The sequence below is a fragment of the Mus caroli genome, chromosome 5 (assembly GCF_900094665.2).
Source record: "Mus caroli chromosome 5, CAROLI_EIJ_v1.1, whole genome shotgun sequence".
NCBI classification, from domain to species: domain Eukaryota; kingdom Metazoa; phylum Chordata; class Mammalia; order Rodentia; family Muridae; genus Mus; species Mus caroli.
In genome coordinates this window covers 47,054,031-47,072,362 of record NC_034574.1, presented here as the reverse complement: position 1 = coordinate 47,072,362, position 18,332 = coordinate 47,054,031, and the positions used below count along the sequence as shown (strand labels likewise).

The 18,332-nt window shown below is 44.6% G+C and overlaps 1 protein-coding gene across 1 annotated transcript in view; it reads left to right on the top strand.

The window, feature by feature from the left end:
- The window catches only part of Sel1l3 (SEL1L family member 3), a 108,638-nt gene extending 90,547 nt beyond the window's left edge, over positions 1-18,091 (top strand). The window contains exons 18-24 of the mRNA XM_021162875.1: positions 1,133-1,223; positions 1,358-1,442; positions 3,327-3,436; positions 7,937-8,064; positions 8,681-8,783; positions 8,870-8,942; positions 16,983-18,091. Of these exons, the coding sequence (XP_021018534.1) occupies positions 1,133-1,223; positions 1,358-1,442; positions 3,327-3,436; positions 7,937-8,064; positions 8,681-8,783; positions 8,870-8,942; positions 16,983-17,122 (730 nt within the window). The 3' untranslated portion in view covers positions 17,123-18,091. The remainder of the gene's footprint in view (positions 1-1,132; positions 1,224-1,357; positions 1,443-3,326; positions 3,437-7,936; positions 8,065-8,680; positions 8,784-8,869; positions 8,943-16,982) is intronic.
- Positions 18,092-18,332: the final 241 nt, after the last annotated feature.

Genomic DNA, 18,332 nt, shown 5'->3' with positions numbered 1-18,332 from the left:
TCACTTTGTAGACCAGGCTGGCCTCGAACTCAGAAATCCGCCTGCCTCTGCCTCCCGAGTGCTGGGATTAAAGGCGTGCGCCACCACGCCCGGCTCTGTTTGTTTTTTAAGGCAAGGTCTTAGATAGCCCAGACTAGCTTTCAATACACTAGTTATCCAGGAATGACCTTGAACTCTGAATCCCCCCACAGCCCAGCCTTGCACGTGCTGGGATTATGGGCATGCTCCAGCCCCCGTCTTGTGACATTATTCTGAATGGTGACATCTGGAAACAGCTACACATGGGGGTACCTGTACCACTCACTAGTTGTCAGATGTCGCTTTCCTGTTTTCTTTCTCGTGGTTCACATGAGCAGCCCTCCCAGGGACTCCTTGACTATGGAGTTCTTGTACATAGCTCTGCTTTTTCCCTCTAGAATAAACCCCACCGATGAGATGTATAGGACCGTGTGGTACACATATTACTGATGCTCTTTAGGTTGGCATGACTACCTCATCCTCCAGAGCCATTGGGTTCATGGCCTCCCTCTCTCACTCGATGTAGGACCACTGATGTAGGGTGTAGGATCTACCACCCCAGGCCTTGTCACAACTCCATGCAGCAATCTTAGACAGTGATTTGCTGTGTTCAATGCTTATTTTCTTGTGTACTTTGACTACTATCCAGCACTCGTAAACCACCCTGCTTTTGTCAAGCTTGTAATGCACAACAAAAGCCCAGCTTAATTAAGCTTGTTCAGAACCCTAAGCCCTAGAAAGCCTTTCATGAAATAGAGGGCTGTAAGGCTCTGGGATTTTTTTTAATACCACTCATCCTAACCGACGAAGGAAGGCTTCAGGAACCTAGGGCCTGCAGAGTCCCCAGCCAGCATGGCCTCATGCCTTTCAACCAGTAGAGGTAGCTGTTGTATCAAGCAGCTCCCGGCCTTATCTGTCCCTTCAGCTTTTAAGAGAAAATAAATCAGTGTAGGCAGTATTTTTAACAACAGTATTTATTTAAGGGGGGGGAACCTCATGATTTTGTGGTTTTAAAAAACTGCTTATTTTGTGCCCTCTTATGTTTGAATATAAAGCTCTTTGAGTATTAGTAAGAGCCACTATATGAAATTTATTATTAAGCATCTATTTTTAGGCACGAAGCTTTGCTGTATTATGTTTTAGCAGCAGAAACTGGAATTGAAGTGTCACAGACAAATTTAGCACACATCTGCGAGGAGAGGCCAGTAAGTAATGTATTCTATTCTTCTCTCAGTAGAAGCTACGAGGTTAGAGATAATGAATTGAGTTTTACAGGGGCAAAATTAGTCACTGGGCCGAAATATTAGTGAATTGACTTTCTCTCCCCTTTCCCTCTTAGGACCTGGCTGGGAGATACTTGGGCGTTAATTGTGTTTGGCGATACTATAATTTCTCTGTTTTTCAAATCGATGCTCCTTCATTTGGTATGTATAGAAAAACAGGTGCTAAACTGGAGTGTTGGGGGGAGGTCTTAGTAACAGGGACCATCTAACAGTTTGACATGGAGTGTGATATTTCTAAACAATTAGAGAAGAAAGTGAAAAATGTCTGCTATTAAGGTCATGGCTAAACTGCTGTCAACCTCCTGCTGGGCACTTCCTGCAAACCAACAACTTCTTTCAAACCAAGACATCTGCTGTTACAATGTGGTTCCCTGAGCTAGTTCATTGTCTTTGTGCCCACAGAGGGGCTCCTGGACCCTCCACTCCTGGTCTCTGGGTAGAGGGCAGCTTCCAGGAACTACTGTGCCCAGACTCCATTGCCCAGGGCATTCTAGTGAATGTCTACCAATTAGAGGCAATGTTGGAAGATTGCATCATGGGGGAGGGGAGAATCCCAGGCTTGCCTCCGTCTTTCTCTTTGTCCTTAGCTTTTGGCAGTAGCCCTTCAGTGTTTTAGCTTCTACCATGCAACTCTGTCATCTCTGGTCTCAGCTCACAGAGGACTGTGAAGCCCTGGCAGTATCACAGCCATCTTCTGATCCCATCCTCTTGCACCCCAAGGATAGCATTTGCTTCCTAAATGCTGATCCCAGAATCATCTCCTATTTCCCATTCTCTCTATGCTCTTCCAACATCAGCACCCACAACTCCCACCTGGTGAACCTCCTCCAGAGATTGATCACGCATTCCTCTTTTGACGTTGAGTTGTAGCTATACATCTAAGCAGGTAAACTGCATAGCTTAGAGGAAGTCAAAACGTTCCAGGTCACATGAAGGACAGGCATCACTGCAGCTGTGACACAGTGTCAGAGACAACCTCAGTGGATGGGTTATGAGCCTGCTGATGGAGATTCTCCCAGCAGATCTGTTCAGGGAGCCAACAGGGAAATTCAATGTGCCTATAGATGGAAGCCCTCTGGACATAAGACTTCTACCAAGGAAAACATAAATATGTTCATTCCACTTTCCTTGTTGCTGTGATAAAAAAAAATACCCTGGTTGAAAGCAGTTTGGGGAGGGGAGTATCTATTTGGCATATACTTCCGGGTCACATTGCATCGATGAGGTAAGTTGGTGTGGAAGCTCAAGGCAGGAACCTGGAGACAGAAATGAATGCTGCTTGCTGGTTTGTTCTCTGGTGCTCTCGTTTCCAGGCTTGGGTTTACTATATGGATTTTTTTATATAGCCCAGAACCACCTGCGTATGGATGGTGTCACCCACAGTGGACTAGACACTCCCATACCAACTATTGAGCAATACAGTTCTTCACAGACATGCTCACAGGCCAATATGGCCTAGGCAATTTCTTAGCTGAGCTTTTTCCTTTCGGATAACTTTAGGTTGTATCAATTTTACAATGAGAGGTTGACAGTTAAAGCTAAAACAGTGTTTTACAAGCCGGTATAGATACATTATAATAGGAAATGCCAGTGATTTAACATGTTGGTCTAAAACAGGGGTGTCCACATGTGGTCCAAGATAGTATAAAGTACAGTCAAAGTCAGAATCAAATTTTTTTTTAATTATATGACTTTTTTGGTCTGGTAGGTTTGTTTATTTGAGACAGTGTCTCATTATGGAATTTTGGCCATTTTGGAATTCACTATGTTGATCAGGCTGCCCTCAGACTCACATAGATCTTCTATTAAAGGTGTGTACCATCACACCAGTCTCTCATTATGGATTTTTTTTTGCAATTTTTTTGTAACTTGACTGCATGATTCTAGATTCTGAAATCTTAGATGATAGTGTCATCACAATGTCACCCCAAATAAGCATACATGCTCTCCCAGCCTATGAAAAACAGATTAGACACCCCTGGAATAAAACCATTTGACAAATAGATACACGGTTGTGTTCTGCAGCGTATCTGAAAATGGGAGACCTTTACTACTATGGCCATCAAAACCAGTCCCAAGATCTGGAGCTGTCTGTGCAGATGTACGCCCAAGCAGCCCTGGATGGAGACTCCCAGGTAAGCATCAGTGACTGTCTCTCAAGGCCCAGGACATAGCAGCTTGTTCTGTGGCTTCTGGAGCATGACTGGATGCCATCCATCCTCCTTGCCACACACCCCTCCCACAGATCTATGAGGCGAATTTTGACAGAGCATTGACTGTGTTCCCCTATGCTGGTCTCACACCAATCCCTCAGGGCTGGAATTTTCACACTATTTTTCACCCAGACATATGTCAAAGTAATAAATTGCTCAAGGCCAAATAACTGATCATACACAAAATAGCCAAGGCCCTGTCTCTGCTGGAAGCCTACAGTATTTCTACCATGTTCCATAATACTAACTCATGGGATAGAAACACAAGACCCTAGAAGTATAACCACTGGAAGAAGCGACTTGCACATACACTGAGTCAAGACTCCAGTGCTGGGACTTGATCCCCTGGGACCTTTTTAGAACCTCATCTTTTGTAAATTTCAGACTTAATGAAAACTTATACAAAGAACTCAGAGACTTCCCAGCACCATGCATCCAGCTTCTCTAATGTTTATCTCTTACAAGCACAGCGCCTGTTGAGTGGTGATGTTAGTAGAGGGCAGTAGCATTACCTAACTCCAGCCTTCATTTGCATTTAACCTGTTTTCCACAGTGTCCTTGAATTTCTGAAGAAACCTGATTAGGTAGTTTATAGAACAGCCTTCTCTTTTGGGTCTGTTTTTGTTTTCTTATGAATATATTGAGGTTACATATGTGGGGTAAGAATACCATGGAAGAATAGTAAGTGCACCCAGGAGGCAGAGGCAGGAGGATTGTGTGTGTCAGACCAACCTAGGCTACATAGGAAGGTCTTGTCTTGGTGGAAGGTACTACAGAAGTTGTATATCCACAAACAACCTATCAGGAATGCATGCAGTCAGAATGCCTTGTTAGTGGCAAGCTTATCTTAGGTATCTGGTGTGATAAAATACCGTAACCTGAAGCGATTTAAGGGAGAAAGGGTTTTGGCTTTCAGTTCTGTGTGACAAGAAGGAAGGAAGGAAGGAAAGAAGGCATGTTGGGGAAATAGGGGTCTGGCTTGTCATACTCCAAAGGCAGAGAGTGAGCAGGAAGGGAGACTAGGCTGTAGAGTATAAGGACCAGTTCCCCTGGCCCACATCCTCCAGTAAGGCTTCAACCCCTAAAGGTTCTACAACCTTCCCAAACAGCTCTACCAGCTGGGGACTAAGTGTTCAAGCACATGACCCTATGGGGGACGTTTCCCGTCAAATCCACAACAGGTGATTACTGTAAAGTTACTATTTTTGTATTTCTGATTCATCACTATCTCAGAGAGAGCGAGCTGAAAACTATTCAAGCATCTTGCTTATCTTCAATTTGCCCAAGAATTGTAGGAGATCTTGTCTACCACAATTGCTAACTGTGCCTTAATGATACCTCTTTTTCTCCTCCCCTTTGGCTTCCTAATTGGAATTATGGGAAGATCTCAGGGCCCTTTCTACAATGAAGGATGGGAAGATTGCCGCCTGCTTGTATGGGTGGCTGGTTTGTGGTCACAGAGCAAAGTTGGAAGCTTATTTTTGCAGCAGCCTTTTTTTTTTTTTCCAAAGAGGCATTATATCAGTAGAGTTGGGGGCCCGGGTTAAAAGTCTCACCCCTCTCCCACTCTGTTACTTTCACATGACACGTCACTAGACCCTCAGCTCTCCATTCTCACCTCTGCCAACTGTGGTCATCATAACCCTCCCCCCTCTGGTAGTGAGTACTGAATGAGATGTTTGTTATAAAGCTCTGATCCCATGCCAAGTATGCTTAATGAACATGATCTATCAAATATTACTTCTCCCAGATTTGCTAAAGAAACAATCTCTCTTGGCTATCAGCCATCATTTAAAATTAGGCCTGCTAACTTGACTTTCAGTTTTGTTTTTGTTTGTTTGTTTGTTTTAAGAAAAACTATGTTTCAAGAGCAGTAAAATTTAATCTTAAAAGGCAAGGAAAAAAAACACCCTGAAAACAATAAACATATCTGCAGTTCTATGCCAGGGCTTTTTATTTTTTAACATGTATGTATGTATGTATGTATGTATGTATGTATGTATATTGTATGTTTATATGTATAGGGAGATGGGCAAGCATGTCATCGCATGTGTGCAGAGGTCAGAGGACAACATTAAGGGAACAGTTCTCTTCTTTCCCCATATTGGTCCTGGGATCAAACTCAGGTCATCAGGATTGGTAGCCAGCACCTTTATTACCTGCTGAGTCATCTTTCTGAACTGTGACCTTTCACCTCTTCACAATGACTTCATGTTCCCCTCCAGTCCCTCAGTTCATCAGATGTGTCTGCTACATCATCTCTAGAGAGCATGCTACCTCAAGAGTGATCTTATTGCTAGATTGATACACTGTTTAAGTTTTATCACCCAGTCTCTTTCATTGGTGTACATTTCATCAAACAGTCTCTTTCATTGGCATGCAGTGATCCATGCTTAATCTACCATTTGGCAACTTATTTTTTTGATTCAACATGTATATTTCCAGTCCTACTGTGTTACAGACAGAGGTCAGTGGTGAGGATAAAAGATAGGGCAGGACGGGAACCCTCTATTCTTGTTTTCTGGGGATTGAGGGTCTCCCGGTGGAGCTGGGGAGTGCCTCCTCTCTGGCTGTAATGAACACTTTTGGGTCTCCACCTCTCCCCCTCATTTGAATACTTCAGTTATGTGCTGAGAGACCCTGTTATTGAGTCACGGAGTCTCAATGGTTTTCTGACTACACAGTAGGATATTTCCAGTTTCTATTTTCCAGTCATTATCTCAGGGGGCAGTAGATAAGCAGAGGATGAAGACAGAAACCTCGTGACATGGGTAGTTTAATTCTGTTAACTAAGTAACTGCAGGCTGATGCTTGACTCTCGTTTTCAAATTGCTTTTTACATAATTACTGGTAAGGGGGGCCGTTTCTTCTGCACTTGTCGATGGTGAACAGCTCTTCATCTCTTCTTTGTGTGAATTTTTTATTCTTGTCCTTTGCCTGGTTCTTTATCTATTGGTCCTTTGATACTTTTGAAAACTTGAATCATAATTAGTTCTTTATAAAGTTGCCTACTTGATAATGAACCTTAAGCCACTGCGCTGCACACAAACGCTCGCTCGTCTAGCCTACTTATTTGCTACTTATTTTGATCTTATTTTCCCATTGATCAGAGTCCTTACAGTTTTATAACCACTCTCCTTCTTTTCTTCTAACACTTCAAGTTTTAAGAGTCCCTTTCAAAGCAAGGAGAATGGTGTGCATTCTGATGAATGGCGTGCATGCATCTTAAAGACACAGCATACTCTCTCTAGAGGCTGCTTGGCAGTGTGCTGAAGACTTGAGTGGTGTCTCTGGACCCTGGGCTCTCTCACTTGAATTTTAGATCTGCCATTTTTTTTTCCAGCTGGGTGACCTCAAGTCTATCCCTTAACTTCTCTGTGCCTCGGTCTCTCAATCTGTAAAATAAGAAGTGTGAGAGGACCAATACTGACTCATGTTACGAGATTAAGTGAATATTTATAAGTCAGCACACTGCCTCCCACACAGCAGGTACTCACAAGTTAGCTGTTATTGTTCACTGTGACTGCATGGGCTGGTGTGTCCCAGTGTGTGTAACATGGTGCATGTGTATGGCCTATAAATTATTACCAGCGGCCATTGAAATACAATGTCAAAGGGAGGCCATTAAAACGTCACCAGGCTTTCTTTGAAGGACAACACCAGCTTTTCTTTGTAGATCTCTAGTAGTAAAGGCCATTTTACTTTTGGGAGGCATCCTGGTCTGGCCACATACCCTTGTGTTGAAGGGGTTATGTCTTTCTGATAGTTTAACAGTACCCATGTTCTAGATACATCTCTACCATCTGGCTCTTGAATGATATTCTTTTATTAGCACTACATAGTCCAAACGATAGGTCCCGCTCTGAGAGTTGGGAACAAAATATAGAAGAAAGAGGTAGGAAAATTTCCCATAGCTGAGATTTGCCCCACAAGGAATCATGGGAGGGTTTCTGTACATACCTAGAACATCTCAAATATGTGCTCATATATTGTTTATCTTATCAGGTGTCCAGTTGGCTGATGGTTATCAAAGGCAGTTCTTAAGCCATGGTCTTCATCAGCATTATGGCTTCGTTGATGATGCAAGGACTCACTTTCCCAAGTTCTGTGTGGGATCTAGAGAAGGGAAAGGTGGCTCGCTTTCCTGGTGTTTGAGCAGATGGGCTATAATGTTCTTTGAAAAATCTCCCCACTCTCCTGCAAATAAGTTTTTCAGATGCATATATTTAGGGGAACAATCTATCAATGAACATGACAAAACCATCTGGCTCCAGGGGCTGTGAGAAAAAAATTAGAAGTTGTAAAAGTTTACATTGCAGTGAGGCGCGTGTAGGGGGTTTTATAGCCCAGGAGTTACTGAGCTGGGCTTTTCTCGTTTGTTTGTTTGTTTGTTTGTTTGTTTGTTTGTTTGTTTGTTTTTAGGGATTTTTCAACCTCGCTGCACTGATAGAGGAAGGTGCTGTCATCCCACACCACATCCTGGAGTTCTTGGAAATCGACCCTTCACTCCATTCCAGTAACACCTCCATACTCCAGGAGCTCTACGAAAGGTGAGCTCTGAGCCACTCTAAATCAATGCAATTCGTGGGGAGGGGACAAGTGGGTGACGCTTTGACCTTAATTCAAGCTAGCATCACCCTGGTTTTATGATGTCAAATGGTAGAAAATTATTGCCAGAATTGTATCTGTTAGAGAACCTTCAGCTAAGCCCAGGCGCTCTTCTCTTTCCATTGAGTTTCAGGTTTGTCATAGAATGTTCTAGATCTGAAGTTCAAGTGCTGACCAAGACATTCCATAAGAGTGAACCAAATTAAAAAAAAAAAAACAAAAACAAAAACCCAACCCACTCACCCAATTAGCTTTTCTGGAAGATAAGGAGGCCCTCCTACACGTGGACTTTGGATAGACGCTCAGAAGTAGTGTTTCAGTAAATCCTGTGTTCAGGGTCTTTCTTAGGAATGAGGGATAACCTTTGCAGGAGTTCCTGCTAGGATCTCCAACCACAGGTCAGGCCTAAAGTGCTGAGAGTTAATTAGCGTCATTCTCTGTCACCATCTCGAGGGAGTTTGAGTATGCAAAAGCAAATGCATGTGGGTATGAGGGACGGATCGTGACTGGTGCCACCAAAGCCAGGGACACCACAGTTACCCTGGGCTTTGTTTGCAGGTGCTGGAGTCTCAGTAACGAGGAGTCCCTTAGCCCCTGCTCCTTGGCCTGGCTTTACCTTCATGCGCGGCTTCTCTGGGGTGCCGTTCTGCACTCTGCCCTGGTGAGTATCCTGCCCCCACCAGCCCCTGCCTTGCCCACGGCTCTGCTCTTCCACTGTCATCTGACACTCACTCCCAATGTCTGCAGATCTACTTCCTGGGAACCTTCCTGCTTTCCGTGGTGATCGCCTGGATGGTGCTTTATCTCCAGTGTATCTCAGGTAAAGCGTCCTTTAAAGCCACAGCAGGGGGGAAGGAGAAAGGGGCTTCTTTCTCTCTCCCATCAAGAGCCACGCCCTCTCATAATCTTGGTCATGCTTCATTTCTTAAGCATGTCCGTGCGTGGTACAAAGGAGTCCTTACAGTGTCTCACAGTCCCCAACTATCAGGAAGCCTCAGACTATTACAAATCTCAAACTTTAAAAAAAAAAAAAAAAAAAAAAGAGATGGTGTTTAATTGGTTTATCTTTTGAGCTTAAAAGAAAACAAACTAAAGTGTTCCCTTTCCCCCTATATATGCTTGAAAACCTCATTTTAAACCCGGCTACTGTATAAAGTATTCCCAGTCATGCAGTCAAAAGTATGAAAGAATGCACTAATATTCATAATGCATAAGTGTGCCTAGCTAGCCAGGTGGACTTGGAGAGTCCACTTTGGTGCTTGCTAGACAAGGTTCTGTTTTCAAGCTAGCAGAAATGGAATGAGTACGCTCATCACTTCTGATTGGGCTTAGACTCCAGACTTAGCTACTCAGTAGCTGTGTGACTTAGTACAAGTTACTTAACCTTTCTGATCTAGTTTCTGGTGAATCAAAAGAGAGTCTAACATAATTTCTAAAGGATGTAAAATGAGGAGGGCAATAAAAAAATGCACATAAGATGCTTATCCCAATGGTGACTGTGGTTAAATGACAGCTGTTTTTACCTAAGTGACACACAAAACCCTCTCAATGAATGTTAGCTATTTTATTTGTCTTTCGAGGGTTAAAGGAGGGCCCCAATTCTACCATTCACATTAGTATCTCACACTTAGCAGGGGCTCAAACCCACAAAGGTCTCTTGGTGGGAAGTGACAGATTTTCCACCAATGGCAACAAGAAAAGGAAATAGATCACAAAGGCCAACAGAAACACTTACAAATGGGTAATTAGGGGCGGGGCAGGCGGGCATTGGAGTGTCCCCATAGCTGTTATTTGTGTAACAGATAATCAAAAGTGAGAGGAGCAGGCTGGCCTCTCTCTCTCAGGCGAATGCAGAGTCTTCCTCTCATTTTCCCGGAGGAGGAGGTGCGGGCTGTGGTCCACAGCCCTGCCGAGCTGGAGGCCTTGTCCTCTGCACCTGCGTATATCTCTCTAGGGCACACTCTGTCTCGCGGCTGAATTTGTTGCCAGGTAGAACACATTTATTTTGCATCTTGTCAGTGTTTTCCATTTCAAATTATCTTTGTCATTTTTTCCTCTGTGGAAAAGCCGTTGTGACTATTATGAATGCAGTTCTGTTAAGGTTGCTGGAAATTGCCTTGATGGTTGTGCACCAGCTGGTGGCCATGAAAATTCATGGGCGGGTGGGAGCCTCTGTATCACTGGCTTCCGGGCTTCATTGTCAGCCGTCTGTATTCTCGTCTCCCTGTCCCTCCTGCCCCTTCATATATCACATATATTTCCCTGTCCCGTCTGTTTGGGCCACTCGGTCACTCGCTTTCCCTCACTGTCCAAACTTTTTCATTTGCCTTTTCCAGTGTATCCCCCCTTTCCTCTTGACAGCCACAGAAGATTTAGTTGGGATGAGATCTTTAAGAAGAACTTACTCCTCCGTGTAGCATGTTACAGATGAGGAAGCTGAGGCCAGAGAGGTGAAATGCCCTGTTCGACTAAGGAAGTGAGGCCAAGAGGGATGTAGGATGCAAACTGAAAACGTGCTTTCAAAACCTCAATACTTTAAGATGTTATAGACTATCTCAAGCTAATTACCCCTTTCACAGTAGGAATCTTTCCTAATTGGTTTTAGAATCTTGAAATAAAATTTATAATCAACCTGCCCACACACATATTTGCCTTAAAAGCACTATAATGGATAATTAAAAGAATATAACTTATTACAAAATAATGTTTCTATATGTAAGTTCTAGCCTACTGCATTTTAGTTTTACTGAGCATGCAAGAATCAGACCCCATGAGGATTCTGATGGTGTGAGCCTCGATTAGACATTTGCAGCAAGCCTCTGGGTCGTGCCACACTACCATTCTGTAAAACATGCTTGGACCAAGACTAGCAAGAGTAAAAAGGAGGGGCTCACAGGCTTCCAAACTGTGACTGCCCACGGCGGCCCCACCAGCCCTGTGTGAATTCATGCAGAGAGCTGAAGCATCTTCTTCATTCCTTTCACTGATGTCTAAAGATCCTGGTTCAGAGTGGAAACATGCCAGCCGTTTTGAAGTAAGATTGGTCCATGCAGGAGAGCAGGTGACTGAAGAGGTGATGGGCAGGTGACAGGGCATAGAAGAGTGGGCTTCCTAGGGGCCAAAACTTTAGCTGTTGGCATTTCCTTGGGGGAGCTGATGGAGCCCGCAGTTCCCTCATTACACCACAGGAATTGGAGGTGTGGGTGGCTGGTACTGATCGCGGATGAGGGAGTGAAACGACCGACCATGTTAATTCACTCTGGGCGCTGGTTAGTAGTCAGTAAAGAAGGCACAGGCTTGAAAGCTGGGAGCCTCCCCAAAACAGCATGGGGTGAGGAATGCCACTAGAAATTTGGATTCTTATTCATTTCAGGAGTTTGGAGTTTGTTTGTTTTTAATGTTTTTTGATTTTACATTTTAATGGTTTATCAGCAAGTTGTTCGTACCTCTTGTGTGTTCAGCTCCAGCCAGCCTCATTTTTCTCCCAAGTTTGTATGATGCTTTCTGATGTTGAGTCAATTGTCACAGCCTTTGCCACATGAAGTGGTCTTGTGTTCAGTGGTACAGGACTGGTGTTAGCCCCACCAGCTGTGGGGAAGGGAGCTGCTAAGATTCTGACCCTGCTGTTACTTGTAGAACAATGCTGAACAAAGGAAAAGCTGGCTTGGGCCTCTGTTTGTTCTATAAAATGGAAGAATATTTTGCCTACTTCTTTCTGCAGCTGAGAGAACCAAATGAGATGACTTGGTGTATATAAGCTGGTAGCTGTCAGAGTCCATCCTGTCCTGTGGGGCATTTTGCCTGCAATTAGAGAATTCTGCCACAAGGAGACGATCATACTTAAGGAGACTGATTTGCCTCTGTTAAGAGTTAAGCAAAACCTAGCATGCTTTTGCTATGCTGTGGGACTTTTCACTTCAGAAGCATTTAAGCACATGTGTTCCCAATCCATCACAAGTAACAAGACAGGGGACGAGTACTGTACATTTCTTACAGCCATTCAGGAAACTGGCTTATGGTTACTTGCTTCCCCGTGGCAGCTACAGCTTTTAGGAGACTAGTGCTTCTCACAGTAAGAATGTCCCTGGAGTTACTTGATTGCCACAGGTCTGAGAGCAGAAATCCCATTGCTCCAGGCCTACACAGCTTCTGGGACTCTGCCCTGGGGTTCTTCACGGAACCATTAGCATTTTCCTTGATGCCTTTTAGTTTCAGGTTCAGCCCGCCCCCTCCGCCCCAGACTCCAGAAAGAACTTTATTTCACTGTTTCACTGCTTGAGAGTGTTTCAAAAAGCACTGCCTCCCCCTGCACACCAAAGACACCAAGCCTAATTACCTTAAAGGAGCAGCAGCCATTTTGAAACCCCAAATATCCCAAAGTAAAGTAAGTCGAGAGCCAATGTCCACCTGTGTGTGCTGCAAACATCCTTCAAACAAAAGAAGCCTGGAGCCTGGCTGCCTGCCTGAAGAGGAGGAAAAAAAAATAGTAGGAAGAGAAAACAGAAGTGTCATTTCAAAGAAAGAGTCCTCCTTTTGAAAAATTGAAATTTGAAAACACAGAATCAGAAAGACCCTAAATCCTGAGTTCTTAAACCCAGAAACTGGAGTGCTGGCACAAAGCCACAGGACAAAAATTCCACACCTGACTTCACATAACAGGTTGCAGTCAAAATGCAGGGGCACTAAAAATGTCACATGAAATTACCTTTCAATCTATGCACATAAGAAGTATAGATGAAATAATGAATTTCACATTTTGACTTGAGGCCATATAAGATGCGTCATTATGCATAGTCTAACCTAAGCCCCAAATCTGAACTCTGAATCCTGTCTGGTCTCGTTCATTTCAGACCAAAAACAAACAAACAAACAAACAAACAAACAAAAAAACCAAAACCCTTCCATCTGCAACATGACTCTAAACTTGATGTCTAAAGAATACACCACATAAAACGTGGTCTGTAGCGCTTCCAGCTCCCAGGGATGACGGATGACTCGGTAGTCTAGGCCCAGGCCAGTCTGTCTGTCCTCACATCGCCCAGGTATGCCCCACACGGACTCATCCTTTCAAGCTGGGGTTAGCCTAGGTTTTTTTGTTGTTGTTGTTTTTTGTTTGTTTTTAAACAGAATGTAAAATGATCTACGTGAGACTAGTTAAACCTTTCTCTGCTCTGTTCCTATCCCCTACGTTTCTAGCTAATGAGCTTTCTGCTAAAAGCACAGTGAAATGCCGCCCAGAGTGCTCAGGGAGCAAGCCGATATAGTCTTGAAGTCAGAGATTTTGCACAAGGAGTCTTCCCCACCACTCCTGTTCCCCAGCTTTTGATGCCCTCTCGTACCTGTCCTGGACTGCTGAGGACTAACTCACACATGGTGTGAGGTGTCCAGGGCCACCTCTGTGTCCCTCATTCTTACCAGTGGCCTGCCATTTCAGTATACGCTCTCGTATGTTTTTGTTACAGGCTGCATCTGATGGACAGGCAGCCGGCAGCCAAATGTAAGAGGGGTCGGCAAAGTCTCATATAGCCCCCGCTAGCCTCAAGCTTACCCTGTAGTAGAGACTGCCTGACCTCTGATCTTCCTGTCTCTCCTTCCCAAAGGCTGGGGTTATAACCCAACATCTCTAGTCCAGCTTAGTGCTAAGGATGGAATCAAGGGCTTCAGGCATGTTAGGCAAGTGCTCTACCATCCGAGCTACACCCCAGCAACACACTGTTCTAAGGAATTAGTTAACAATTGCTTTGGCTTTTCTACTCTGTCCCTGGAAATCTGAAACGCCCATCTTGGCTGGGCTTCTAATAAAATTGTACTGTGGACACATTTGAATTTCAAATGCTTTCACACACATCACAAAATCTTATTCTTGTTTTTATTTATTTATTTATTTATTTATTTATTTATTCTTCCATTTAAAAGTGAGCCATACAAGAACAAGCAGTGACTGCCATTGGCCCCCGGGTCCTGTGTGTGCCAGTTCCTGATTATGCTCACTAATGTACAGAAAATGATCCCCCAGCCAGCCAGTAACCCACAAATCACTTCTCTTTGGCTCTGGAATTACTCAGTAATTTTTTAAGCAGCACGACAATATTCCTGGTTACCTCAATTCTAGCCCAATAACAAAATTAGCATGCATTCCAGGTGAGCAGAGACAAAGGGGCCACTTTAAAATTAGGACATGCAGTAGGGGGGGCTCATGCAGTGATTGCAGCCCCCCGCAGAAGGAAGAGAACCCTCACACAGATAATAACAAACTTGCTGTGGGAACAGCGGTAACTCCTTGTTGTCCCTGTCCAGAGGCACTAAGTGGTGGCAGTGCTAATTAGGCATTCTTTCTACATTTACACATTGGCACTTTTTGTTTTAATCGGAAAACCAATTGCTGATTTATCTTGTTACCATGGTGACTTAGGCATTCCCTAAGCTTGAAAGTCCGTGCCTTGGTGTTGTATTAACTTCCACAGAGGTCACCGGAAAGGCAAATCTCATGGCAAAAGGGGGTCCAGACACCAGATGCCTCAAGCCCTTCTATTCCCAGGAGAGGAAACAGAGGAACCGGGGATTCTAAGATGTGTGCAAGGAAATATCCACAAGTCAGTATCTAGCCCCGGGGTAGATAACAGCAGGGGAAGAAGACACACCCAGGCTGGGCCTCCTGACTGTGGCACAGTGGTCTTTGAACCTCCTCACTTGGTCACCTGCCTCTGAGCTTTTAATAGCCCTGGTAATGTTCCACCATCCCACCACACCTGGCCTCTCCTCTCCTCTCTGGTTCCACATCTCCTGCAGGTGCTGAAAGGAGCTCTAAAGAGTAGTCCTGCTAGAAAGCTGGTGCCCCAATTTCTCACAGTGACCCCTGGCAGGGGGGGGGGGTCATACACAGACAGAGCTGTTGAAGAGTTGGACTGTCAGCACAGGATGGCATCTTTCTATGGTACACACATTTCAGATTGGCCTTTAAAGGTGGCTCCAACGAGCCATCAAGATGGCTCAGCAGCTAAAGATGCTAAAGATGCTTGCTGCCACTCCTGAAAACCTGCATTCGATTCCCTGGACCCGTGTGTTGGAAGAAAGAGAACTGGCTCCTACAGCCTGACCTCTGACCTCCACATGTGTGTCTGGTGCACGCACACACTTACATAAACATTCTAAATAACTAAGTGCAAAAAAATGACACATAAGATAAAAATGACACCCCCTCCCCCACACACACACATACACACTCTTTACAAAGTCAGTAGGGCTAAAACACTACTACCTTCTTAGTCTTTCCTGGCTTTGAAGCTCATGTTGTTGTTATCCTGGAGCCTCAAACAGGGGGCTGCAGGCATCCAGCCAAAAAATGCTTTAGCTCTTTTATCAGTCCCTAGTGCCATGTACCTGAGATGAACAAATCTTAGGACATTTCCCCAGTAACACTTCCCGCATACCTACACCTGCCAAGCATTGCTCTAAATGCATTCTCTCACTTAAGCCATGGACTGCTTCCGTGCCACAGAGCCTCCCATTTTCTCCATCTCTTGGAGGTGGGAGCATGTGGGTACCTCACCCAAGTCACACGGCTGTTAAAGGTCAGAGCCCACTGTCACTTGCAGCACTTCTAAGTTTAAATTCATTAAACAGGTTTTGCCACCTCCAGCATGGGTGGCATTCAGAGCTGGTCACTCACTGCTGTGGGGCTGTCATGAGTTCTGCTGGAGGCTTAACATGATCCTTGGTTTCCACTCAGTAGATGTCATCATTCCATCCCCACTGGGCAGGTGTGACAGTGGAAATGTCTCCAGACAGTGGCTCTGTCCTTGGGAAGGAAACACCACTACCCTTTGAAAATTACTGACATGGGGGGAGTGGGAGGTGGAGAGATGCCTTAGTTTTTAAGAGCACTGGCTGCTCTTGCAGAAGACCTGGGTTAAGTTCCCAAAACCCCCAGGGCTGCTCATAACCATGTGTAGCTAGTTTCAGGGAATTCAGTCCCCTCTACTGGTCCCTGTAGGCACCAGGCACTCAAGTGGAACAACAACAACAACAAAAAAAATGTGCACACTGGCAAAGCACTCATACATATAAAATACAAGTGAAAAAGAAAAGAAAATTGCTGCTGACATAAACTTGATAAACGATCCTCTAAAATCGGGGCCATTATCCTCTCTTTTAAAGATATATTGAAAATCACGGAAACCTAACAATTTTGTGGAAATACAGCAATTGTATTTTTTTTCAGTTGTTTTGTACAATTATTTAAATAAAATAACTTGGGCTGAATTTGACACACAATCCAAATGGGATAAGAATGTAAATGAAACTAGCCCTCCTCTGACTGTTTGACACTACTCATGGTTGTATTATATTGACATCATGGGTCGGGGGGAGGGAAGAGGATCATAGCTCACAAAACTTATCAAAGTGATCACAGCAACCATTTGCCTGGAAATCCTGGAAGACACACAGTGACTTAGAACTGTAGGACATGCCGGGCGTGGTGGCGCACGCCTTTAATCCCAGCACTCGGGAGGCAGAGGCAGGCGGATTTCTGAGTTCGAGGCCAGCCTGGTCTACAAAGTGAGTTCCAGGACAGCCAGGGCTATACAGAGAAACCCTGTCTGGAAAAACCAAAAAAAAAAAAAAAAAAAAGAACTGTAGGACATGAGAACCACCAGGGATCTTTACAGAGCTATTCCAACCTGGTATTTTATAGAAGGGAACACAAAAGTCCAAAGAACCTAGATAATGAGTCCAAGGTTGTCTATTTACCTAGACTTTGGGCCACCAGCCAAGGAGCACCCCCTCCTGCTTACTGGGTGGGGCTTGGTGTTCCGCAGGGGCTTCTTTCAAATGTTCAACTGTTTTTATGTCTCTGCAGCCAGTGGCTCCTCTCCAGCACCAGCCTGGGTCTCGGCAGACCCCGCCTCATCCACCCCAAGTCCCGCTGTGCCTCCGGCTGCAGATGCCTCCGACCACGACCCACCCATGATGGCTAACGGCCCTGAGCCTCGTGGGTGAACTGTGCACCCCTGGTCTCTCCAGCTGAGAGACGGTCCTTTCAGCAGCTGGTTTGGGAAGGCTGGTGCCAGGTGTTACACTGATAAATACCTTAAAAGTCTTGTGAACTGGATGCCAACTTTGCACTTGGTGTCTTTTTGTTTATGTTTAAACAAGAACATACGCAGAGCAGACTGTAGTTATCAAACAGATTCAAGGATTACCTGGAAAACAGGGGGATCGGGGGAGGCGAGCTGAGGCTTTGGACTTTCCTTCCTGGTGACTGTTCTGGGAACCGCAGTTCATATGTGGAGCGTCCATATTCCCACCCATGGAGAGTCATTTTTAAACGTTTTAGTCTTTCTTCATCCCCTTTTACCAGAGAACAGGAACTTCTCTCCAAGGCTGACGATGCTTCAGTACCTCTGTTTGCCACCGCATCCTGCTCCGCAAAAGCCCAGCTGGTTGCTCTCTGAGTCCCAAATCCAGCAGCTAGAAGGAGCCTTGAGACAAACACTCCACACACAGGGAAGGCGATAACATTGTACATTGGTTTACATTTTTTTTTCCCTGTGGATTTTTCTAGAGGTCATAGTGCTTCCAAATCATTTGATGACATTATTGGGTATCGTTTATGTTTCCATCATAACACATGCAATAACATCTAGGAAATCTTTACAGTTTAAGTGTAGTCTTCTTCCCCATGAGTCACCGTTAGAATAGACTGGCAGCAATGGAATACGCAGACAAAAAACAAGCTGTTAGTTCATAGGTTCATCACCACCCCTTATGCCTGCCTATGTCTGTATAGGGGTGTGTGTGTGTGTGTGTGTGTGTGTGTGTGTGTAAGAGGACAAAAAAAGAACAGAGTGTCTGTGCACTGTATGCTGCTACAGTAGTAAATAAATCAGTAACGCAATACTGTGGGTTCAAACTATCTTTGCACTACTTTATTTACAGTAGTAAATAAAATTATTTTTCTACAGTTGACTACCTGGAAGTGGCTTCTTTTCTTTTTCATTGTCACTGTGGTCATTATTCAAAGTGCTAAGGTCCGAATGTTCTCCTTAGGAGCCTCCCCACCCCCAACACGCAAACCAACACCCTACAGGAAAGCAATTGTCCTGCTAACCATTGACAACTGTGGAAGTGAAGGCGGCAGGAAGCTCCCTTCCAAGAATTCGAAGCCTGCATCTGCGATGTTTGCCCAGCCTCACACTCTGTCAGGGCT